This window comes from Lytechinus pictus, chromosome 3 (assembly GCF_037042905.1).
Source record: "Lytechinus pictus isolate F3 Inbred chromosome 3, Lp3.0, whole genome shotgun sequence".
Taxonomy (NCBI): domain Eukaryota; kingdom Metazoa; phylum Echinodermata; class Echinoidea; order Temnopleuroida; family Toxopneustidae; genus Lytechinus; species Lytechinus pictus.
The window spans coordinates 32,257,660-32,283,953 of record NC_087247.1 but is presented as its reverse complement, the minus strand read 5'-3'; the positions used below and the strand labels follow the sequence as shown (position 1 = coordinate 32,283,953).

Here is a 26,294-nt window from a genome sequence, read left to right as displayed (position 1 = left end):
ATCTTCCATATATAACTCTATCACGTAATCTACAGAAGATGTGAATATGTTACAGTATAGTCAAGTATGATATCACTCTGATTGCGCTGCTTGTATTTAACTTTTTTAAAATCTTTTTGTTGTATTTATTGTTGTAAATAGAAAAATAGCAGTGTTTGAACCTGTCAGTCTAAATACAAGTTGTTAAAACTTGATGGGCTTAAACAACGTGCTTAAAACCTTGAATAGGTATAAATATGTATATACTCGTGTTTTAAAGACTTTTAACTTGGAAATGGCGTAAAAAAGAAAATTCCACTTGATTAAAAAAAATATATTAGTAGTATATCGAGCTACGGGTCTAGGCTGGATCTGTTGGATTTAGCGAGGTGTCAGTTTTAGTTCACTTGCAGATGATGTTCATCAAGCCTTGCAATCTATTTTAATGACTTGTGGTTTTCCATGATGTGATATTTTTGGCACCTTTAGTGACGTAGGGCACTAGCCCATTCGTCTTCAAATGATAAATATAGATGAAGTGTCCCCCTTCGTTTGTTGATATGTATTTTGTCCAATTCTAACGAGTCTACGAAGTGGTTATATCTTATCTAAATTATATACTCTCTTTATCTTATTATGTTATTTTCAAGGGTGGCTTATCACAGGTTGGTCGGGGGAGAGGGTTCAAATAAAGTTTCAGGCGAATTAACTATTCATCCAGTTAACAGTTTAAAGAACGCATTCTTTTCTTGGATTCTCTTCATATATCCATCTGACTCATGCTCTCTTTTCAGAAAGGGAAAATCGGAATTTAAGATGACCATAATTACTGTGATTAGAGATGTCCACCGTTGCACATCGTTTTTCCGCATTTATTTACTTATTTAATTAATCAGTTTCTTTATGAAAATCAGGGTAGTCCCATTCAAGTCAGGGGGCTGCTTTGCAAGGGAGCCCTTAAATTCATTGGTCATTATGTTAAAAATGTAAAAACGTAAAATTTAATTGACCACATTTTCAAAACTCATCGTCTTGGTAAATTTCAAACTATTTAGAATCATGAGTGTAATGATGACGAACCTAAGAATAAAGTATGATCGAAGTATTGAGATCAATCATTTTCAGAAGAAAAAAATTATCTACGAAGCTAAAGAAAACATAAAAGTAAGGGAGAAACTAGTAAAATAGAAGGAGCTATGTGAAAAGATGTCTCTTAATGTAAAAAGAAATAACATTATCTACATAATAACTTAACTTCATTAGGTGCTGACTAATATGAAGAGAAAAATTATAATAAATAATACATAATGTAATAATAAATATAAGAGATTATGAGACACCATTTTAACTAAAAGATATGATTATATGAATATAGATAGATAGATAGATAGATAGATAGATAGATAGATAGATAGATAGATAGATAGATAGATAGATAGATAGATAGACATACAGACAGACAGACAGACAGATAGATAGATAGATAGATAGATAGATAGATAGATAGATAGATAGATAGATAGATAGATAGATAGACAGATAGATAGATAGATACATAGGTCTTTATCGTGGAACCACAGTTTAATGTACATTGTTGTAGTTTAAGGAATGAAAATAATCTCACATAATATATTCGACCTCGCCTTCGAAGCTTGAAATTACTTTAGTGAAAATTCTGACTTTTACACCGGAGCCACAGGCCTTTATCTAAACTCTGCTTATTACTAAAATTTTGTCATAATCACCCACTAATGTAAGCTATGTGGCAAGCCGGGACCGAATAATTAAGTGAAGGGGTCTCAGTACATTAACTTAATAATGCATGCGCTTATGGAGTCCTCCATTTTAAACTAATAGAGACTTCATTTTTCGTTGCAAGAACTTTAATTGCCTATTCTGCTCGTAGGGCATGGAATAATACCAAGATTGTTGGGGAGGAATCAACTCTATTCATGTGACCTAATGAGCACTAATGATGCATATGAGAAATCTTATCCAGACTAACCTCTAAACTTTACTTATTAGTTTTTGATCCGTCTGGCTTAAGAATATTTTATCAGCCAGTGATATACAGAAAAATAAAATGCAAGAGACCTGGGAGTGTTCCGGGAAAAATCGTTTCAGTCTGTAAGACAATAGAAATACCTCATAGGAAATGATAAAATAACAGCTTTCTCTTTCAGGTTCATGCTTCTAAGAGTATCAAAAAAATACACATCGGTACAAAAGTTAATCCTAAAATTTGTATTGTTTGCATCGTTCAGGCTCTGTAACACAATCAGAAATATGCGTTTCAAATGACTGCAATCGAGCTTTATCTCCAGTATTTTTTAATACTAACTTGATGCAGACAGTGTTGACCAAACATGATATTATATGTTTAAAGTAGAAATCCGACAAAGGGGGCTTAAAAATTATAAAGAAATTTATGATAAAGGAGGGGTGAATTTATTTTCTTGTGCGTTAATTGAAGACAACAGAGTTGCATATTTTTAACACGTTTTCGAAAGCGCATCAGTGTTACACACACCTTATGATTGGTCTGCGACCTAATTTTGAAATGAAAAATAGTAGTACTTACTGCTATATTCAGAAATGGAATATCTTGTGTAATGTTCTAACTCATCGTATGAATACATACGATTAAATATGTGACTATGCTATCATCCTTATTAGAATAAAAGCGAATTTAATATATGGTCGTAATGACGTCATACCAATCGTACGATTGGATACGATTTGGAACTAATTTTGCCTTTCCTCCAAAGTAAAGGCTTTCAATCATCAAAATTGTTATATTGGTATTCTTTCAGTTGATACGAACCTCAAATAAAAGATACTTTTCAGTCATATTTTCAGAAAATTAGCAAAATGCGATTTGATCCAAAATCGGATCCTAGACCAGACGTAAGGTGTGCGATGGCCTTTACAGACATTACAATTTTTGATTACATATGCCTTGAACTCGCTCTAGTCAACAGTCAAGAGGTTTCCCAGAGAGATGTAAATCGTAGTACGTTGAAGAAAAGAATAAGTGTTCAGTTGCTTTTAAGATGGAAAATATACACATTCCTATGTTTTCTGCATGTAAAAATGCAATCCACGTTCTCGAAGAGGAATTCTCTGAATATCATCATGCCGTCTCTTGAGAGACGCGGGGCTCGTTGCAGAAACAGTTGCGTTCGAATGCATCTTTAACACATCAAGTGGAAGTATCAAATGCATGCTTCTGATTGGCTGGAAATTAAGTTGTATTTGTTTTCTCATGGACCTATCCATGGTTTTCTAGAGTTGCGTTTGATTGCAAAGATTTCTGTAACGGACCCATGGATAGCCCCCCCCCCCTCGTTGTGAGACCGCCTCAATTATCGAATGCACACCTACTGAAATTATATTGAAGGTACTTTCTCGTAACGGTTATGTATTGGAATGTTGCAGGTTTTATCGAGCCATTTGACATGCTCATAAAAGTCATCCACATGCCCATCAATATGTATGAAAAGGAATGAAAATTATCTCGTGGGTGAATTTCTCTTAAACCGTTATGTCTAGGCCTCCACCCACCGTAAGGAATGCTTTTTTGCGGGGTCTGTGTCTCCGACCGTCTCGTTTGCGTTTTCGCAATAGTGGAAATACAGTGTGGATCACCGCCAATCTCTGATGTAAATTGATATAAATCCTTCTAATTTTTATTCAGATGAACACCCGACAATAAATACTGACGTATAACGAATTACATTCAAACGTTCACAGATATATACTACGAAGAAAAAACACCATAACAGAACCAAAACATTTGAAGATGTCAGCTTGTTTTCGGCACACAATGCGTTAAGATTTTGGTGCAATAGTATTGGTTTTAAAGAGGGACTGCAATTCTGGTTATTATGACATTTCTTTTTCGAATGGCGAGACAAATGAAAATAATTCTTGCAGTCCTCGGCTACAACTGCCTGGCATGACGACACATGGGAGAAAATATACATACTCTAGGGGAAATAAAAACCACATCGCTTCAGGGGTAGAAATGATGTTTAATTAGATCTAAGGAAGCTTAGGGATTCGTTTAATAATACCACTCCATTCTCGACGTCGATCGTGCTTCAGCACTAGCATAGTCAGATAGTGCAATAGATTATTTTTGGCTTCCATATCCAGTGTCTAGGTCGCTGGTACCGCTTTTTTTTCAGTCGAGCTATTTTAGGTTTGATAATTTTGATTTGGTAAGCCCCTGAAAACGACTGACCTGGGTGGATATTTTAAGACAGGAGACTCGATTTCAATAAAATTGACATTTCTTCGAATTTAAAAAGCGTGTCTCGGAAGGATAGGTAGAGAGTTTCCCGTATTTTCAGCACTCGATCAACACCGTTAACAAAGAAGAGGCTCACCTGGATTTGTCTTTGTCACGTGGTATTGATGGTGAGAAAAAACGAATGAAAGCAGACAAGTTCTTATCCCGCCGGCCTTTAAGAGGAATTACTCGGCGCGTGAACAACTCTCACGATAAATAATGATAATTTGCTCATAACACTTTCCCTCCATCTTTCTTTCTTTCTCTCCCTTGGGTGGTCATTCTAACTATTGGTGTATTATGGGGTAATATTTGAAGAATCATCATCAAGGGAATCTCATGCTACAGTCTCACCAACGAGACCGATTCCAAACCGACCGATGTCGTGGCGTGCCATTGGAAATTACATCATAAAATTTGGTCAGCCTGGAGTCGGATTCGCCCGTGTGACCGAAGTGTAAAAATGTAAAAACAAGACTAACGCAGATTTAATAGCGAACATTAGTCATGTGAAATACTCGGGAGATTCTGATGACCTCGAAAAGAAAAAATATATTTGACTAGATGATAATAATTCCTAAGTTCAGTGTCGGATTCGCCCGTGTGACCGAAGTGTAAAAATGTAAAAACAAGTCTAACGCAGATTTGATAGCGAAGATTAGTCATGTGAAATACTCGGGAGATTCTGATGACCTCGAAAAGAAAAAAAAAATATTTGACTATAGATAAGAATTCTTGGGTTCAGTGTCAAATCACGATAATCCTGTTGAGCGATGACTTGTTCATAGTGTAGCGTTGGATATAACTCTCTTGATACTTGATTATTGTGAGGTTCTAGTGTATTCTCATTTGTTATGTTGGTGCTTAAATAAAAACATTTTTAGAACATTTTTACATATAGTGAGATTTGAATTAAGATTTTATAATGAGCGTATAGTAATGATAAATTGGCATCATGATAGCATTGAGATAAAATAAAAATGATTTTACAAGCCTGTTTAAATCAAAGTTTTAAGAAATAGTTGAATTCGGATTAGTTTTACATCTTTTGCTTCCACCGTCGAGACTGCGTTCTCTGTCTCATCTTAAAGAATACATTTGTATTGTTTATTCCTTATTTTTATGCATATGATATAATATTATAAGCATTAAATTGCAAACATCAATTGTTAACATTCCCAAGCAGAGTCATATAATGTAGTTTGATGTTTGAATCCTAATAATTCATATTATTACTTTTACTTGACACAGTGCATTCGAGTTGTGTAGCACAATAGCTAATTTAATGCTCAAAATCATGTATTTACATTTACCATTATAATGACTGCAATTCATATTAAAACTATTAAAAAAACATTGTGCTGCATCGTTAAATTTTCTGTTCTTTGAACCTATTATCACACAATAGAGACTCACAAACTGTACATTATGATATTGAAGTCGATTGTATATCAATGGGCTGAAATAATGTTATCTACATGAACAATCATAACTTTATATTATCTCATGCTGATTTAGTTCGAATATTATGTGTGCTCATAAACCATAATGACGTTCTGTTGAATATAGAGATCATCCACTCGCATCGTACCGGGGAAAAAAACAATCCGACTTACACTCTTTTAAATAAAAAAGGGAAACATCCCCAATCCGTTTTGTCTAACTCGGGATTTTATTTCAGAATTACTCGTCTTGGAAACGACCTTACGGAACAAACCTCATCACATACAATCTAGGAGATTAGACCCTGGTTCATGAAAGTCTAATAGCTCCAGATTCATGCATGTTGCATGCACCCTGCGGGACTCTCTATCATTCCCGTGTATTGCATTAGGATCAAATGGATGGACCTTAATTCGATTCGATACGACTGGACTTAATACTCGAAGGATAATTCTCATTTCCTCGTAACCCATCTTATTTTAGATCGTCTTGACCACCCCTTGTCTTTGTTTAACTTCTCGGTTCACCTTTGCACACATGTATAATGATGGTATAAAAAAAAACAATTTAACTTCGGCTTCTCTTCTGTATAGGCATCTTGTCTGGCTTCTTGGAAAACATCAAAACAGCGTTTGAAATGTATGATATTCCATTTTCTTCACATCAGTGATTGATAAGGACAGTTATGTTAAGGTGGTCAGTCTGTAAGATATTGCATGTGTTTATGCTTTGGGTGAAAATATTAGGGCGCTGTGGTATCGTTTTAATTTAACTACATGTGAACGTTATGGTCCGAGAATAGCGCCCTGTGGTACTTTCTTGGGGCGGTTAACGTTGCATGATAATCCCCAGACGTAAATGATCAAATCTGATTGAATGCACATTGGCTATGAAGATTCGCTTATGAATGCACGCACACAAGCACACACAATCCCCCAACCGCATACACTTTCTCACACCCACACGCCCATTCTCAACCCCACCACCCCTATACTCAAGCACATATACAGTTCGTGCGCGTTTGGGGCTCAAAGAGGTACAGTTTCAAGAGTTCAGAAGTTACTAAGGTCATTAAAACCAAAGGGAAAATGTCACGGAAAACTTAAGAATAAAATGCAGAAGTAAAATTCATAAAGGAATTAAAAATTTCATTTTGGTATACCCCTTTATTACTTTATACAAAATAAATGGGAAGTTAATCCCACATCATGGATGCTTTACATCCTTATTGATATACAATCATGATTCAATTTGTTTACTTTGATTTACATTTTTATTACGACTTCATTGTGATTGATACATTACGTCTTTCTATTTCATCAGTCATACAAATCAAACAATTGCAGAAATATATTCTATCCAACACAGCAAAGTCCAAGGGAAAGATAGTATCGAGGATTTGACATGAGGATAAAACACGGACGTCGTTATTCGATTGCTAACTATTTATTCATCTATTATTTTACTCTTATAACTGATTTATTTATTCATTTCAACAGAAATTTTGTTTGGGGTTTTATGAGAGGTTTAAAAAAAATTTGAGAGGTTATTTGGGGAAAACATGAGTGATAAATTACACACTATAATAAACGGAAATATATATAATTCCTCATGGCATCAAAAGTTCATAAGCATTATTTTATTCATTTTATTAAGGAAGTGCCGGCATTTAGAGTATTGAGTAAATGTTTTGTCTGTAAACATGTTTCATCTATGAAAGTGTTGGTTAGTGTTGTTTGTTTTTTACTTTCTAGACATGATATAAATGCTGGAATACAGAAATTTAAGTTGTTTTTGTATCAAACCTCTCTGTTTTTCTTTCATTTTATCCTAGACTATTACGTTTTCGAAGGTGTTCGACCTCACTGGGTCAACTTCAAACGGTCACACGAATCCGACCTTCGCATCGGGGGACATCAAATTATCCAATGGCATCATTGAACAAGTGGCAATAAGTGGGGAACGTGCTAACATCAGTGATGCACAGAATGATCCAAGGTATATCAAGACTATCAGGTTTCTTTTGAAAATTTAGATTTAAGATATTGGCTGATATCATTGACTCACGATTAAGATATTCATTTAGGCATAATGTAGATAGTTGCCAGCATTAAAACATGAATCTGTTTTGTAGTGAAGCAATGGAGTAGTAATGGAAACATATGTTGCTAGATATGCTTTGTATCCTTTGGCAAAAGCGCTTTTTATCTAACTACTTTTAATCATTATTATTATTATTAGTGTTATTATCATCATCATTATCATTACTATCATTCTCATAAACGATTGTTTTAATTGTTAAAATTACCTACACCTCATTTTCTGTTTTCAGGATTGACAAAGAGTTAGACAAGGCGATAGGCTTCCAAACCAAGTCACTACTATGCATGCCCATTCGAGATAACAAGTGCCAGACGATAGGTGAGTCATTATGACTGCTAAAGGCAATAAGATTAATGTAGGTACTGAGATAAAAGGGGGTTTTGCGCCACCGCGACGCAGAACGGATTCAAGAAAATGTATTGTCGAAAGTCTTTGTCGAAAATTGGTGAGTCAAAAGCAGCAGTTTCGTCTTGGACTGTGGACAAACGACATAGTTGCAATTTTACGTCATCTCTGAAACTTAGGAAAAAACTGTTGTTTCGGTTCACCAATATTCGACAAAGGCCTTCTAGCTGTTCATTGTGATTTGGTGGCCAATTTCAATACATTTTCTGTGTTCTTGAATCCGTTATATGAAGGGATGACACACTTGACCGTTTTAGCCAGCGTATGTCGACGTGCGTTAACTATTGAAAGCCTTTTTCTAAATATTGGTATCAAGAATTACCTTTTGTTGACAACAAAAATATTCTTTCAGGATTATTAAGAATTGTAATTCTTGATATTTGGTGTTGTTACCAAAATGCAATTCTGAATTGAATGCTTGATATAAAAAGATTGGATTCAAGGAGAAATCGGCTTGCCATATGTATTGTACGTGGACATACACGCCGGCTAAAAGGTCATGGTGCAACAGCCCCTTAATGTCGGCCCAAGAAAGGAGAACGGGATCTCGAAAAGTCAAAATTAAAGACCCCATACCAATGTAACAACGTTCCGATTGATCTTGCTCTTCCAAAATTTGATAATATTTTCCTTTTTTTTCTTCTCGTACTCCTCCTCCTTCTATGTAAGTTGTTCTTATTTTCTTCATTTCTACGTCATCATCTCCTTGTACTCACTCTACCTCTTCTTTATCTTCTTCTTCTTCTCCTTCTATTCCTCACTTTTTCATAATCTTTATCTTATTCTCCTTCTATTCTATTTCATTTTCATCATCTTCTTCTTCTTCATCGTTTTCGTTTTATATTTTTGTTGTTCTCCCTCCCCTTCTCCTACTTCTTCTATTCCTTCTTCTTCTTTTTCTTCTTTTTCTTCTTCTCCTTTTTTTTCTTCTCCTCCTTCTACTTCTTCGTTTTCTTTTTCTTCATCTCTCCTTCTTCCTCTCCTTCTCCTCCCCATCCATCTCTTCCTCCCCCCCTTCTTCTTTTTCTCGTCTTGTTATTCTTCTTCAATTTTAGTGTTGCAGAATACTGACAACTTTTTTTTATTATTGCCATTACCCAACACCGAAGGTTAATTTAAAGTGAAGTGCAGTAATTAACCTCAATTCTGATGGCACTTTTCAATTGTCTATTACAGTTACCATTACATAATCGTATTCTTAATGGCGGCGCGTCGTCTCAATGTGCGTCAAACTGTTTATGCCAGTCAGACCTACGAAGCCGACACCAGACCGATCAAAGCTTTTATTTCGATTGCATTAATCATGGGTCGGTTAGGAGTCTATTTCGTTGGTGTACCTGCAGCATTAAAATGGAACAATACGAAATATGAATTGCGAGAAACCGATGACAGGAGTGACCGCTTTTGTAACATTTCTAAATACTAAGAAACCAATATTATTCAATATTATTACTCAGTTTGTTTTCTTTCTTTCATCAACCCAAACTGCCCAGCATCAATATAGGATCAATAATTGGCAGAATTTTATCGCATTAAGACTGAGTGCGACTTGTACACTATTTTATTTCTACTGCATTCAAGTCGTAACTTCGATTTGTGATACACTTCTTTTGTTTTAGTTGTCATGTTCTGGAATCTACACCATCACTCAGTTACGGATCTATGGGGAATTAGGGGTTTGAACCCCACCTCGGTCTCCCTAAAAATAATAAAAAATGAGTGTGGGATCAAACACCAACGACCCCTTTGCTGTTTACAAGAGTCGTGCAAGCAGAACAGTGGCAGATCTACGGGGGGAGGACGCATTACGTCGCAGCTTATCGTGTGGTCAAACCAACCTGTCAACCCCCCCCCCCCTCTTAGCAGAAAGCTAGATCCGCCACTGTCTCTGAAGTTCGCACGGACTTCCTAAGAACATGACGAATGTGTAATTGCTTTTATCTCATCGCCACTGTTCTGTTCTGAATAGCCAGAAAACAAAACCTGATATTTGGAGAGGATTTTTTAAAGATTACTTTTCCTTTTAAAGTTATTTTATGGAGTCTGATTACAGTCACACCAATGAAACCGAGCCGAGTCCGATCGAAGATATCACGTTAATTTCAAATGGCATACCTCTGGTAGATTACAGGTCGGTTTTGGTGGTGTGACATAGTATAAGCATGATAAGAGAGTGGTATACGGTGTGATTAGAAAGGTGACGAATCAAGAAAAAGTAAGATAAGATTCCGACTCGCATAGCCTGAATAATAGAGTTTGTAAACCTTTAAATCTTATCGTATCTACTTATAAGATGTCCTTACTTAAAATGTTATGCTCTATTTCCCCCAAAGATATTTTTTCTTAAAAATGTTGCTTTTCAAGTGTTGTATTCTATCGAAATCGCAAATTGACTTGAATAGAACATTCATGAACGTTTTACGATTTGGATTTGTGGACATAATCCCCTCCTACACGCCGATTATACACATACAATACCTACGCACCACGCCCTCACACACACACACCACCATGCAAACCATCGCACGCGTACCCATGCACACACCTACTCACACACACACAAACACACATTCTATAGGCCTATAAAACATTGTGTTTTCAAACGCGTAATTGTCAAAGAATGTGCATGCCAAATTGATATTTTTAGTATGTATTGACATTATTGGCTTTTTTCAAGGTTTTTTCCTTATGATACAAATTAGATGCAACCCAAGAATCAATCTGTAAAACACAGAATTGAAATCGATCCTAAATTTTGCAATTGCATTCGCCATCACCAATATTAGGCCATGATCTGTAGACAATGTAGCAGTTGAGTTTATTAGGGCATTTTAGCAAACACTTCGCAGGCGCTTTCTTTAACGCAGAGAATCTTTGTCAATAGCCCTTCATAACAAAGCAGTCTTTGTCGAAAATCGGTAAATCAAAACAGCAGTATCGTCTGGACTCTGGGCAAACGTCATATTTGCAATTTTTTTCGGACCGAATCTTAAGACGATGCGGTGTCCAAGACCACCGACTTTCGACAATAACCTCTAATCTGTCCATTGTGATTTGACACGCATTTGCAATAGATTATCAACGTTGCAGAAAGCGTCTGCGAAGTGGATGCTAAACCACGCCATTACCCCGGTAGGGTCAATACTGTCTTCCGGGTCATATGAATACTGGTCATGCTGATGAAGCCAAATAAGACTGATTGGCAAAGTACACGAGCCCTTTAGTGAGTACTCGTGAGTAATTAACCGAGGCCACTCCAAGATTACATGTGATGGTTCCCTCGTGGCTTCATAATGTCGAGTCGAACGCGTTAAGTGCATTTTGGAAGGGGCTATTCCCTTATTACCTGCTATATAGTCTCGGTCGCTTTAGACAGGATATACAAAATTTAAGAGGACTTTCACTCTGACGAAAAGATAGTTGTGATAAAAATAGAAAATTAGAAAAAAATATTAATGGAGGTTTGATGAAAATTCATCAAATTATAAGAGAGTTAGAAAAACAAAATCTTACGCCATGCGACCAACTCTCAATATACCATGTAATATACGTTCCATACATTTATTTTTTATAATATAATTTTATAATAGAACATGATGAATTAGGCATTTTTTCCTTAATAATTATGGAGTATGACATGATGAGCATAATAATACATCCCCGTACAAATATTGACTTTGAATTTTTGAGGAAAATCGCATTAATAAAAGAAATATATATATTATTTAGCATAATAGGAGGAGCTACTTGTCTGTGACGTCACATAATCAAAAGTGTTAATATTCATAATTCCGTTATTTCTGAAGGACTTTTATCAAACTTCCACCAATATAACTCTAATATCTCTGTCGTCAATGTGAATCTCCCCTTAAAGGAACAGGGTAAATGGAGGATTTGGTTGATAAGTGCCCCGATAGGGATTACAAGAAAGATCAATTGTAAAGTGGTAGAGAGAAAGGGGTGTACATGGTCTAAGGTTGGGCTTGCGGGTAAAGAGTGAATTTTGAACTTATAATACAATATAAAGAAAGATAAGACAGAGTGAGACAGAGACAGACAGATAGACGGACATATATACAGAGAAAGAAAAACAAACAGACAGAAATTAAGAGAAAAATAATCGAGCAATAGAGAGACGGGCGGAGATGCGAAGAGTGTTAATGGCAGAGATTTGTTTTAATGCATAACGCATTATATTGATGAGAGGTCAGTTTAAAACGATCCATGCGTAAATTTTAGTGAGGTCGATGATCTTTCTCAAGAAAATATTCCTTTGAGCAATAAATGAACCCAATCCTATTATTACATCATGAATTTGAAATCTACATGTATTTATTTGCATGACATCTAACTCTAAGAAATGAAAGCAATGTTAAATCAACAATTTAAAGGTTATATATAACAATTGTTATACATCCAACCTTGCACAAAGCTGAATCCAACAACTTACGTGTAGCGTCTAACAATTTCATTTGGTAAATGCAACATTTAGAAAATGTTGTTACTCCTCCGACTGTTAATTGATGATTTAACATTCAGTTCTGATGCTTCGCTCCAATCTATAATTTCATAGCTGCTGTAGTATTTTCCTATTTCTATTTTTTTATGTTTTTCATCTTGATTGCTTGAACAGGTGTCGCCCAGGTTCTGAATAGGACGGATGGATTCCCATTCGATGAGAACGATGAACAGCTATTCGAGGTAAGTTTTATGGCGGATTGTAAGAAACTAAAAATGTTTAATTGAATCGAATTGAAATGAAAAAAAATACGTTAAATTCCGAATCAGGCGTAAGTCCTATAATCATAATAAGAAGGCGCAAGTGGTCTTATAAACGTAAATTTGTTGTTCATTTGCGTTCAACTGCAACGCAAATTGTGATTCCCTATCAGCTTGATACTGGACTTTCGCTTTATTTGAAAACTCTTGCAACTCCCATTTCTCTTGTATTTTACGGAGGGTTATAAGCAAGCTATTATCACAGTCTGGAAGCGAACTCTCGCCCCAATATTGTGACTCTTCATTGATTTTATTGCTTTTGAGTACGCATGATCAGCCCAAAATTCGCGTAAAAGTGGCTTCGTGTCTTTTTTTTTTAATGAAGGGCGTGAAATGTCCCGCACGGTGCGTTTCCCATTTTCGGGAAAAACTGTTTATGTCATGGTCTCAGTTTGGAGCTCTTTATCGTCGTTTTCCCAGAAACATGTTAATTAGGTATAGTTTAAAAAAACTTCCCTTCCAAAGGCTGGTGATAGGGAGACAAAAACTTACTGATTTTTATCATTAGAGGGGGTATCTCTAAGAATGTTGAACGAAAATAATTGGTTGGCCACTTGGAGGAGAGGAGGAATGGGTTTCAATCTAACCTTAAGAATGAAAAGCTTTAAATCCCACTGTGTGTGGGATGTGTGTATAAACTATTTACTGTAATTATAAAGTAATCAAATCTATTATTTGAAAAATTCAATGTCGATCAGAAGTGAATCAAAGTTGCCATAACTGTTACCATGTCTAATCCGTATGGCTATCCGTCTTCATTAGCCAGCACGCATGCATACTGGCGTGTTTATACAAATCAAACACTGTGCGTGGGATTTGTCTATAAACTGTCTACTCTTTATTTATTTTATGTTCAGAAAAATTGTTTATGAAAGAACAAACAGTTGCCATCAATTCAATCATGAATGGCAATTATAAAAAAAAGACTGCTGTTCATATTTTTGTAATATATTTCCGGTGGAAAAGCTCATTATCGACCCATCGTCCATTTTGTTTAATGTGTAATTAAGGATTGATTGTAGTGTATAGTGGCTTGTACTTGTGACGTGGCTGCGTAGGAAGGTTGTGATGAAATACGAAGCAAACAATCCAGACAGTCCATAAAACTTGATTAATTCATTGCATAATGTCCATAGCAGCAGAGTAGATCAAGGACATCCATTATCAGGGCCCGGTTACATAAAGCTTACCGATTGATCGTTGGGCTAATCTTTACGAGCGATCGTATGCAATAATCATTGCAATCAATCGTAGAAGACAGCCCCTCGATCAATCGCTAAGCTTTATGTTACGAGGCCTCAGATAGTCATATTTGAATATTTTTTAGACATATCAGTTGCAACCATATATATATATATATATATATATATATATATATTTCTCACACATACACATGTATATATATTCCAATATGCAACAAATAACTGGAAATTGAACAGCCAACAGTCAATATTTATATGTGTTAAAAAACAATAAAGGGCTATAATGTATAATTTATGGTCATTTTAGCCGTCTTGGGGCACTTTTCAACCTGTCATGTCAGTCAAAATTATCGGGTAAGGCAAATAATCCGAAATGACATAATACGAAATCTTCCTAAGCTAGAATGCTCAAAGGGTAGGTGTGCGATGACATTGCAGAATGTTAACACAAGTAAATTAATTCGCCATAAAAGTATGAGCTTCCGCTGAATCACATTATAATTCATGTACTGAAAAGCCAAGACAAATTGTTCTCCTCCATTGGTATTGCACTCGATCGTATAGATGCATTCCAGACTGTGCTTTATATGCATGAATTCACCCTCATACATTCGAATTATTACATTGGGCTGAAACATATAGAAATATACTTCTTCCACGAAGTTCATCAACCTTCGTTTCTCGTACCCCTTGCCATCTCTACTTATTCTACAACTTCACTTTTATGTCGGTGGGATAATATTGAATCGAATATGCATGTTGTTCCCAGGCCACTATCAAGAGAAACCTTTTGCTCAGGTATTTCAAATGGTCCCTCCAATCAATATTGACATCAATATGCTTGAGACCGCGCTGCTGCATGTATGCGATGCACGTAAGATGCCGAGAGATTTCAAATCATCTTTATGCTAAGAGAGAGGGGGTGGATAACTGAACCAGTGGAAATGAAATCAATACATTTGTTTCCATGCTTGATATTTTTTGTTATTAGCATGATGAGAGAAACGTGATCAGAATTTTTTTCTTGGAACGGGAACTCCCCTTTTTGTTTTTCATCGCATCTTATCTTTGCTTTTTACCGTTGATTGCGAATCATCAAGACGACCTTAATTTAGCGTTGATGATCATTAAAGTAAAAATTATATGAAAGGGGTACATTAAAGGCAGTTATTGACATTGTTCATTTTTCTGGCAATAGTGAAAGACAGGAGTGACAAGGATTTGTTAAGCCAAGTGGTCAATTATTCAACTAAGATTTTTTTTTAAGTTAATTGATTTCCTCTCGTCAAATAAGGTAGGGAAGAGACATTATATGCATCTGGCAAACTGTTCTACTTTCAGTTCAATCCTTTTGAAAACTATGTTGACAAAAATAGAAATACATTCTGCCTATGCATTCGTGGATGTAAAAACTCAACCAAAATGCCTTTAATTTCAGATTTACTTATGAATTCATTACTCGGATCGATTTATAATGTCTGTTTTTAAAAAAAAAAATTTCCCTAGTAACAGATGTTAAAAAAGGCTATAAAAATCATACAAATATTTCACTAACACCCTCTCTTAATAATGGATAATGAAACAAAACAAGATTAAATAGTTATATATTAGAAAATACAGATTATAGCTTCCTAAGTCTTAAGTATATAAAGATAGATGATTGCTTGAATTTGTTATATTGTAAATGGCAATTTGGCGATGATATAACAATGATAAAAAATAATAATAATAAATAATAATAATAAAAATAATCATAATAGCCAAATAATAAAGTTCGGATTTATGTCATTGTGTCAAGAACTGATATTAGAAAAGGTAAGGCTTAGTTTAGAACAAATTTATTAAAGCCAAATTATTTCAATGAAAAGACACTGCGGCAGAAATAGCCCGTTCACCATTATCTACTCGTGTTTTGGGGAGCTTAAAAAATGTTGGTGCGATGATCTCAGGGTACGAGCTGGTGTACACTATTATAGGCATGACGAGGTCTTGTACATATTTTGGCGCCAAACATCTAAAACTTTCCCTTTACGAAGAATAATTATTTTGAACCCCATTCGGTTGCAAAGCAGCAACTAATGTAACCTTTGGTTATATGCAAACTCGCTCGGGAATCATATTAAGTGATTTTTAAAGACGATGGCGATGTAGTTTCCCTAATAGGTTACGCTGGAGAGGGAAATAAAAACCCGGAGTATAACATCAAATCCAGACAAGTCCAACATAAGGAGAAATACGATAATGTACCCGCGTCTTTTAAAAGACACCTTAATGTTCATGGAAGTTAGAATTAATGCAAATGGCGGTGGAATGATGCTCTGGAATGTCAATTACGATTGGACCTTTGAAGCATTTCTTGAAACAAATAGTGAGTTTCACTGACTATTTTGCTCTGGGCCAATCAGATGGATGGATTTCAGTAGCTTATAACATCTGTCGGTGAAAATCTCTATTGATGAAAATGCTCACCAGGGCTTTCAAAATTCTTAAAACGAAATGTGCTTAAACTTTTTTTTTTCCCGTGGTAATTTTGTTGAATATTTTGTTGTTTTGAGAATTCATTTTTCACAATATATTTCTTAATACCTAAATGTATATTGAGGAAAATCTTCTTATCTCTCTGTATATTTGATATTTTGTCAAGTTATTCTTTAAATCCTTTTGTGAAAATTACTGTTCTTATATTTTTTGGTTTCATTGTGATGTGTCCATAAGTATGTCATAATTCACTTAGAATTTGTCAGCCATATTTTCGTCTAGAATTTTGGCCTTTAATTTTCATTTTGACCTCTCCAATATTTTGTAACAAAACTGCTTACTATATAACAGTTTATACACCTTATACTGGTAAGCGTCACTTTAATGAAATGGTCTGTGCGATAGGAAATTACTTCTTTTATCATTACCAAAGAAGGTCGTGTAATATTGGGGCAAGGATGTCGACATTAGTCTGCCGTGTTCTTTTAAGAGAGATGTGAGAATAAAAAGAATGTACGACAAACCAATATCAAGTATCAGTAAGAGCAGTATTGCAATGAGACCAGTCGTTGAGAGTGGACACAAAATGGCGGATGAGGCAAATTTGTCATTCAAAAAGTCATAAATGAGCGAAAATTTTTGACCTACCAATTCGTTTTTTATGCGACAATACAATCCATGACTCCAATATAGGGTTAATATGTCCCTATACGATACATTACATCAACAAACCATTACTAGTACTACGGAAAATAATTTATACTATTGAATGCGTACACAAACTGGATATGTTGCTTTCAAATTAAAGTCCCTCGTGTTTTAATGTGAGTCGATAACTTGTTTCATGTACAAGATTTCCCCCTGAACACGTTCCTGCAGGCATGCATACCGAGCGAGTCCTCACATTGTTTAAGCATTTATTGAATTTCGTGGAAGTCTCATCGGCAACAGGAATGATCGCCACGCCGGCGGTGGATATTAAAGCATGGCAGTGCGGCATATACTTCTGCCTCAGTCAACAATGTCATATAGATTCGTCGGCAAGATTACATTCAGGAATTATTTAGAAGCAATCAGGACAAGCAAATGCATGCAGCCGGTAGCAAAAAGATCATCAGGACATCGGAGATGACAAACATTATTGAACCTCTAGGCGATAGCAGATCTAAATATAATTGGAGGTGTAAAGCATGCATGGTCGTTCGCGTTGTGATGAATTGCGACGCATGATTGAATGACGATCGCGATGATTTTGAACGTGTAAAATCTTATCAATGTTCTTTAAAACAATATTTCAACAACTACTCCTGGTGTTGTGGTTGGGAAAGGGTAGGGGGCAGAGGGATCTTCAGGAGAAAAAGTCTGTCACTATGATTTTTTTTGTTTTGGTGATAGGCCTTTACCATTTTGTATTAAGATATCAAATAAAGGAATTTAACAGCCTATACCAAATAGCAAAATTAATAATTGTTTTTAAAGTGTCGATTGTGGGCTCACTCTTTTCCCTCGCTCGTAAATATCACGCAGTGTGTGCCGTATCAAAAACATGACCTCATCAAGCTCATTGCGCAATTATTGTCATACATCTAAATAAAAGGGGGAATAGTCATTGGCGTATACCTCTTCAGGAGGGAAAGAATATTTAGACACCCCCCCCCCCCGACATAAAAGGGGGAGGGGAAAGGAAAAAGGTCATCGCAGTTTCCTGGTGCATTTTTTCTGATAACAAAAGTACAAAGATGATCAAAATTCTATCGGAGGGGTACATTACCTCCCCCCTCTCAGGTACGCTTATTAAAATAGTTTAATCATGAAAGTACGTCCATGCTTTCATGCTTCAATGCCGTTCGGAAATAAAATCAAAAGTTTACCAACCAAGTGATTCAACCTTCTAAAAAGTTCAAGCTTCGGAAATACCACCATGATAGTAATTTCATCATTCTCTAAATCATTTTTCTCAAAGTCTACCTTGAGTTGTCATGGTTTTGGTAATGGGATCATTTCTAAATCACAGGTTTTTTCTTTCGCAATTCTGTTTGATAAGCCACAAATAAAGTGCTTAATAAGAAGATTCGAATGAATAATATTGTAATCCTGCTAATGGTGAATATATTACACTCTTAACAATTTGGGCAACATACTGTCCACACAACAATTGGTTTGAAAATTTATCCAACTCTGGGTAGTTTTCAACCAATACTGTGTAGTTTTCACTCAAAGCACACATTATTGGTTTAAAACTACCCAGAATTGGATAAAATGTTAACCAATTGTTGTGTGGACAGTATGTTGTCCAAAATTTGTAAGTGTACTCGAGGAGATTAGTGGTGAAAAAGAAATACTAAAAGTGACGCCATAATAGTACAAAAAGGTCAAATATATGTTAATGTATGCCAAGTTGACGTAAGAGAAAGGAAAATATGCAACAAAAACATTTTTAGTTCTTTAAGTTTTAGATTATTTTCAATTACATGTAACATTCAGAGGCTGTGTACAGGTTATTTGGTTCAACGGATTAACTCCACAAAAAAAGTTACACAATCAACCCGTCCTTTCTTCATATTCTTCTTTTCTTTCTCCCCTTCGTTCTACATTTTCCTCTTTTAACCTTTCCCTTTCATAACTTAAAAATTAATGGAGATTTGCTCCATCTTAACCCTGTAGCCCTTCTTCTATAATTTAGATTATTAAAACATGAAAAGTGTCTAATCTAATTTCATCAATCAATCAGTGACGTCAGTCTTTTGCTCCGTAATGACGTCACGTTTATGTATATTTTATGCAGTGAAAATTAGTTTAATGAATTAATATTATTTTGTTATTTTTTCCCCTCCACATGGATTTTATAAATTGTATCAATATTGATATATCAATAGTCATATGCGCTGTATGAGAACAGTTTATTTATTTTTTTATTTATTGTTATTATAAATTTATGTTATATAATTGTATGATTTTCGTGTTTTCCATGTTGACGATTTTTTTAACTAAATGTTCATACATGATTAATGAAGTTATTACATTGACGCATTAATTTCCTTCATTAACAGGCATTCACGATATTCTGTGGTCTGGGTATCAATAATACTATCATGTTCAACGAGGTGACCAAGGCAATGGCAAAGCAACAGGTTGCATTAGAGGTTCTCTCATATCACGCCTGTACCACGAAGCAAGAGGTCAGAGCTTTAAAGGTACGACCAAAATTGTAATAATTGTGTAAAGGGTTGTTAATGCGATACAGTCCCACCAACGAAACCAACTCCCAACTGACCGATAGTATATACCGTTGAAAGTAATGTAGTAGCTTTGATCGGTCTGGAGTCAGTTTCGTTGGTGTAACTGGGACAATAGGGAGTTTACGCTCCGCGACGTACGAATGGTTTAAGAACAAAGAAAACATATTGTCAAATGTCCTTAATGGCAGTGAACAACCAAGAAGTCTTTGTCGAATATTGGTGAATCAAAACAACAGTTTAGTCATGAACTCCAGACAAACGACGTGCTATTTTGCAATTTTTCGTCAGCTCCGAAACTTAGGACGAAATTCCTATTCCGGTTCACCAGTGTTCGACAAAGACCTCCCAGCTGTTCATTGTCATTTGACGGATATTTTCAATATATTTACTGTGTTCTTGAATAATGTTTGGATTACATATTCATTACCTCTCTCTCTCTATTTTTATTATTATTATTATCATTATTATTATTATTATTATTATTATCATCATTATTATTATTACTTTTATTACTTTTATTATTATTATTATCATTTATCATTGCTATTATTATTTTCATTATTCTGCCTTTTCTCAGAATTCTCCATCTTTCCTATCCTCTTGCTCCTCTAAATTCCATTCATCTTATATTATACATGTATTTCACAATTGATAAATTTTGATGGTTTAATGTCGTATCAGGAAAATGATGTAAAACGGCTGTTGCTCACCATGTTTTTATCCTGTATAAATGTGTTCAAAATATATTTAAATAAACAAAACATATCTCTTGCAGGATGCACGTCTTCCAGATATCAAGAAGCTTAAGCTGGTTCGGTTTGATTTCGATGACTTCTCATTAGAGGCAGACGAGATGTTAAAAGCATCTCTCAAGATGTACATCCAGACAGGCTTTCTCGATAAATTCAAGATTAGTCAAGATGTGAGTATCCTGAGAATGGCAATCCCTCTGACGCACCACGTCGGAGAGAATGAATGTTTCATATTACTTTTGTGACATAGTCATAGTTGAAACTTCACACTGTTAAAATGCTCAAATCTTCAGTGTGAATGATCACCGTGTGTTCACATAGTGGCGTGTGTTAGTACAGTGTGTGTACACATAATGGACTATGTGGAGATGTGATCCACATTGTGACCACCTCTACATTGCATATGTTCACAGTGTTTTCACATAGTTGACTATGTGAATATGCGACACACACTGTTAAATGTTCAAATTTAACAGTGCGAATACCTTTGTTCTTACTGTGAACAACTTGACAGTGTGAGTGTTCACAGTGTGTTCACATAGTGGACTATATGAACACACTGTGAACACACAATGTTAAATGTTCAAATTTAACATATGTTCAAATTTAATAGTGTGAATAACATTTTTCTTACTGTGGACAACTTGATGGTGTGAGTGTTCACAGTGTGTTCACACAGTGGACTATTTGAAATTGCGATTCACACTGTAAGAATGCTTGAATATAAAAGTGTGAAAGTGATTCCACGTTATAAACATGTAAAACACTCTGTGCTCTACACTTTGAACACACTGTGACACACACTGGGGCACTGTGTTCTCTCTAGCAGTATTTTAAATGCTTGAAAAGAAATACTCTTTTTGCTATCCTTTTTCATTATTAAAAAACATCAACATAATGGGACTTTTTAAGCATTCAGCGTATGCAAGCAACACAGGAAGCCAATGCATATAGACCTCACATGACATACCCGTGCAGTCATTTCATATCTAACGTAGACTATATGCCATTCATTTAATAACGTATCAAATTAACGTCGTATTTGATTAGCGTTTTATTGAGATTTTCATTAGATATGACCCTCACTGGCTGATACTATCATAATTTGACCTTTCATTTTACGCAGTCATCAATCTCCCGCGATTTAGCAGTTTAGGCGGTCGCAAATCCACCGCCCACTATATGTCACTGTCTCTCAATACATAATAATAATGCAGTTCTTATATAGCGCATTTCAGACCTGAAAGGACTCTCAATGCACTTTACAAAAATACAAATTATACAACATAAGGAATTACTTAGAATAACAATTAACAACATCAACATTAATAAGTTACATACATGTATGACATAAGTATTGGGAATGGCCAAGTTGAATGCTTCATTAAAGGGAAATGTTTAAAGTTGTGATTTGAAAAGTCCAGGATCCTTTCGCCCTCCCCTCGCCCTTTCTGATGCTGTTAAACTCTCTCTTCTGCGTATCATTTCCCACTCTTTTTAATCTTTTCGCTATCCGTCTTTGTTTACTCTCATACTATAAATCTTACAGTTCTCATTATTTCACTATTGTAATCAGGGGCGGCGCCATAGGGGGCATGGGTGACCGCCCTCCCTATGATTTTTCAAGTTGCAGAATAAAAGTGTGAAAAGGGAAGGAAATGGTAGGAGGGAGGAATAAGAGTAAATAATGAGATTTCTAGGCTATGTAGCTCTATAATACTCCTAATGTTAAATGAAGGGGGAAGATTGTCACCTTTGGGTCGTCTCCCCTGCCCCCCCCCCCCCCTCCTATCAAAACACTCTGGCATTGCTCTTGGTTTAGTTTTGCGTTCATGATTGCATAAGGAATAACTTTTGATAAGGTGATGACATAGAGGAATACAAAAGAATGGTGTATTAAAATGAAACAACACTTTCATCTGTTTAACTTTATTTAACTCCATTTTCTTGTAACTGAAGCTTTAACTTTGATTATCCTATACATTCAACTTCAGGTCTTAAGTCGGTGGTTGCTGACGGTGCGGAAGAACTACAGGCCTGTTGCATACCACAACTTCAGACATGCCTTCAACGTTCAACAGGTCATGTTCGCCATATTGCAGGTATGTAGACAAGGATTTCAATTTCCACTTTAATATAGATATAAGTGATAAGTTAAAGTATGCCTTGTATGCCTTGAATTTGTGATTTCATCAAGGATCCATCGTTGCTATATATTCGAATCTAACTCAAAGTGCGATTGATCTAAATTTGCGTACTTACGACATGTGACTTTAGATCAATTTCAATTAGAGTTTGATTTTAATCGCAATAACCCTTTGTAGTATTTTATCCTCATTCCGCTTTCACGTCAGTCATCCACAGTACTGCAAGATATTAGTATAAGTGACTGAACAAATTTGATTTCAAAGTGACATTTGCACAGCAATGTTTGAGCAGTACTCACTGTTTTTATCCCTAATCATCTACTGATTTCACGTGCTTCCTGCAGTGCCCCAGAAAATTTATTGACAATATGTCAACAAAGCTCGTCCACCCTCAAAAGATGACATTGTGTGTATTCAACTGCGCTGTTGTTCTAATTCCTCCCAATTAGGCTTTAAAAAATCGATGTATTTCTGGTGGTGTCAAGCGCGTAAAACATTCCCCAGACTTGTGTGTTAAATGGCACTTGTGACAAATTTATAAAAAATAAATGTGAAATTAGAGGGTCGAATGTTTATTACCATTTGATAGGATACATATCTGACATTCCATATCTGACCAGAAAAGGGTATCGTAGCCAGCTCATTTTATAAATAAATCGCCATTTATGAAGATAACTATGATGGGATCAAATTCATCACCTGAAACAGTAAAATAGTCCTAATTCTTCCGTCAGTCAAAAAATAGTTCCAAAGTCATTGATTATCTTTCCAATTTCGGGCAAAGGAAGTTCAGTAGTTACCATTTCTAGAATCAGTGTTAGATTTTAATCATATTCCTACACTTTTGTCAATCAGCAATATCAAATTGAAAAAAAAATTGAATGGGTTGGGTCGAACGAATATCTTTTGCCTTCCTGTTGTAATTAGGCTCATGGCACCTAGTCATGTTTGTCGTGAATTGCGATTACAGAATCGAACTAGGAAACAATATTCCTACGGAATATAAAATAAAAAATTCAATTTTTTTTCCTTGACTACATTCTTCAATCTTCAAGAATTGGCTTTCAGTTGTAATGAGAGCTGTTTTTTATATATTGATTTTTTTCCCCAGTAAAGTATGATTAATTTTTTTTTTTAAACTTGAATTATTTCATATCTAGCGCCCTCTCTTGGTGATGCCTTTATGTTCATTAAAAAAATGGAATTAGAGCAAAAATGGCCTTTTAGCACTTCCCTTAAAAATTTGAAAATTGACCTATAGCAAGCTAAAAAGAAAGATTATATCCTGAAATTTCAGGCCAATCAAGGCTCGGAAAGTGGTTTTATATGGAAAAAAGTAAAAATACGCAGATGTTTTATTTAGACTTAAAATTACAACATTTAATACACAAAACATATTTTACACTCTATATCCTTCAAATCATTACTGTTTTAGGGCAGTATACATATAACATAGAAACACATCGAAATTGTGACGTGCACATTGGTTTTGATTGTTAAACCAATCGACAATTTACCATTATGTGACTGCCACTTAAGCTGTTTGTTCATGTTACTATATTTAGACTATTTTTTCTTTGCATTTACAGAACACAGGAGTAGCGAAGTACCTGACTGATATCGAACAGTTAACACTCCTCGTGGGTTGTCTGTGCCACGACCTGGACCATAGAGGGACGAATAATGCTTACCAAGAAAAGTAAGAGATCCTCTTTTATGTAACGTATATAACTCAGTAAACATAGTTGCACCGGCAAAATCGTCTTCTGGGTCCCGTAACACAAAGGTTAGCGATTCATCGTATACTCAATTTTCACGATTGATTGTATAATTATTATAATCAATGGAATCAATCGTAGAAAAATGTTCTACGATCATTGCTAAGCTATGTGTTACAGGCACCAGGGCTCTGTCTTACAAAGGTTGGCGATCAATCGCTAATATGAGAGAGCAATTCTGATTGGTTCCAAGTAAGTCTACTGAGCAAAATGCGCATGAAACTATGAACTTGATAGGCCATTTCATTAATCGCTAATAACCTTTGTGTTACGGGGCCCGACCGACAAAAACTATTGCGTTAATTATTACAAATGACATATGATCAGTCGGTTTTAGGTTGATCTCGGTGGTGTGAGTGTAGTACATCATTGAACCCATTTGAAATTACCAAATAAGTGCACACAATAATTGGGAACTTACATATTCTATTCATTGTTTTTTGTTTTTTTGTAGTTTGGACTGTTATTATTGTAAACGCTGATAATTTTTAGGATTTATGATGTGTCATTGCTCTTTACCGTTAGCATTGTTCTTTGTATATTGCCGTCCGGATACACCTTTAAGCGCTCGCCAAGTTTTTTTTTATTAGTCCAAACCTGGGCCCCGTTTTACAAAGAGTTACGATTGATCCGATCAATCGCAACTATGGACGGCCAGCAACGTCAACATCTATTATGCATGTTTGTTCAAAGTATTTTATAGCTATGATGTATATTTATGCATTCATTGTTTTCGTAAGAATTTACTGTGCTTCTCGTTGCATACAAAGGACATTGTGCAAATTTTTCGTAGAAAAAATTATGACATAGATGGATTTCCATAGAGTTACGATTGATCAGATCAATCGTTACTGTTTGTAAGACGGGGCCCAGGATTCTGGGAAAGATTTTTTTCAGTAAGGGTGTAGTTTTCACTACAAAAAGAATGTGATGTTGGTTGTGTTCCTACTTTTGAGCATACCTACTTGATTTCCAGGGGTATTGCCTCTGGTGAAGAACACACGCAGCACCCCCACGCAAATCTTGGCGGTGCTGAAGCACCCCCGTTTCCCAGGGTCATTGTCGAAATATAAATATAATGATGTAAATTCTACTCTCCCTGTGGGGTTTTCCCGCGCGCTTGCAGATCATTAAATTCCGACGGAAATCAATAAAAAAATATTGATGAATCTTTCATCCTAGCGGATATAATTGTATTTGGGTGAAGAGTGGAAATATCTTGCCAAAGATAAACTGTATACTAATATACGGTGGCGGGATTAAACCTCATTATTTCTAATGCAGTTAGGGTATTTATCCATCGATATAAATCAAATCCAGGGCATGGCCCTGGGAAGCAGAAATGCTGGTCAATATTTTCTTCTTAACCAGCAACCTTATATTAGAAATCGTTCCTAGGGCCCTGATCCAGGGGGTGTGTCATGAAAGCTTTCATTACTGACTATAATGATTGTCAGCTCTGAACATTTCAGCGAAATCTTTGATTTTGCTGAGAAGCACCGGTTTTCATTGTTACTATGGTAACATGCTTTATGAAATCATGTCCAGAAGTGCATGTCTTAATATATATTTGTTCACGCCATATAAAATTGATTTATTTATTCGCTCTAAAATGCACGAAGATCACCCTTACAATATTACAATTCCATCGGTTATGACTTGTGTATCCCTTTGAATAAAGTTCTTTGGTACACG

The 26,294-nt window shown here is 35.5% G+C and overlaps 1 protein-coding gene across 1 annotated transcript; it reads left to right on the top strand.

Annotated features, from left to right (window-relative positions):
• Window positions 1-3,523: 3,523 nt before the first annotated feature.
• On the top strand, window positions 3,524-24,588 carry LOC129256365 (dual 3',5'-cyclic-AMP and -GMP phosphodiesterase 11A-like). Its single transcript, XM_054894596.2, has 8 exons — window positions 3,524-3,544; window positions 7,551-7,714; window positions 8,049-8,137; window positions 12,858-12,925; window positions 19,734-19,877; window positions 20,698-20,844; window positions 22,669-22,776; window positions 24,411-24,588. Exons 1-8 carry the CDS (start codon window positions 3,524-3,526, stop codon window positions 24,522-24,524), a joined length of 855 nt encoding a protein of 284 aa, XP_054750571.2. The 3' UTR covers window positions 24,525-24,588.
• The last annotated feature ends 1,706 nt before the right edge of the window (window positions 24,589-26,294 follow it).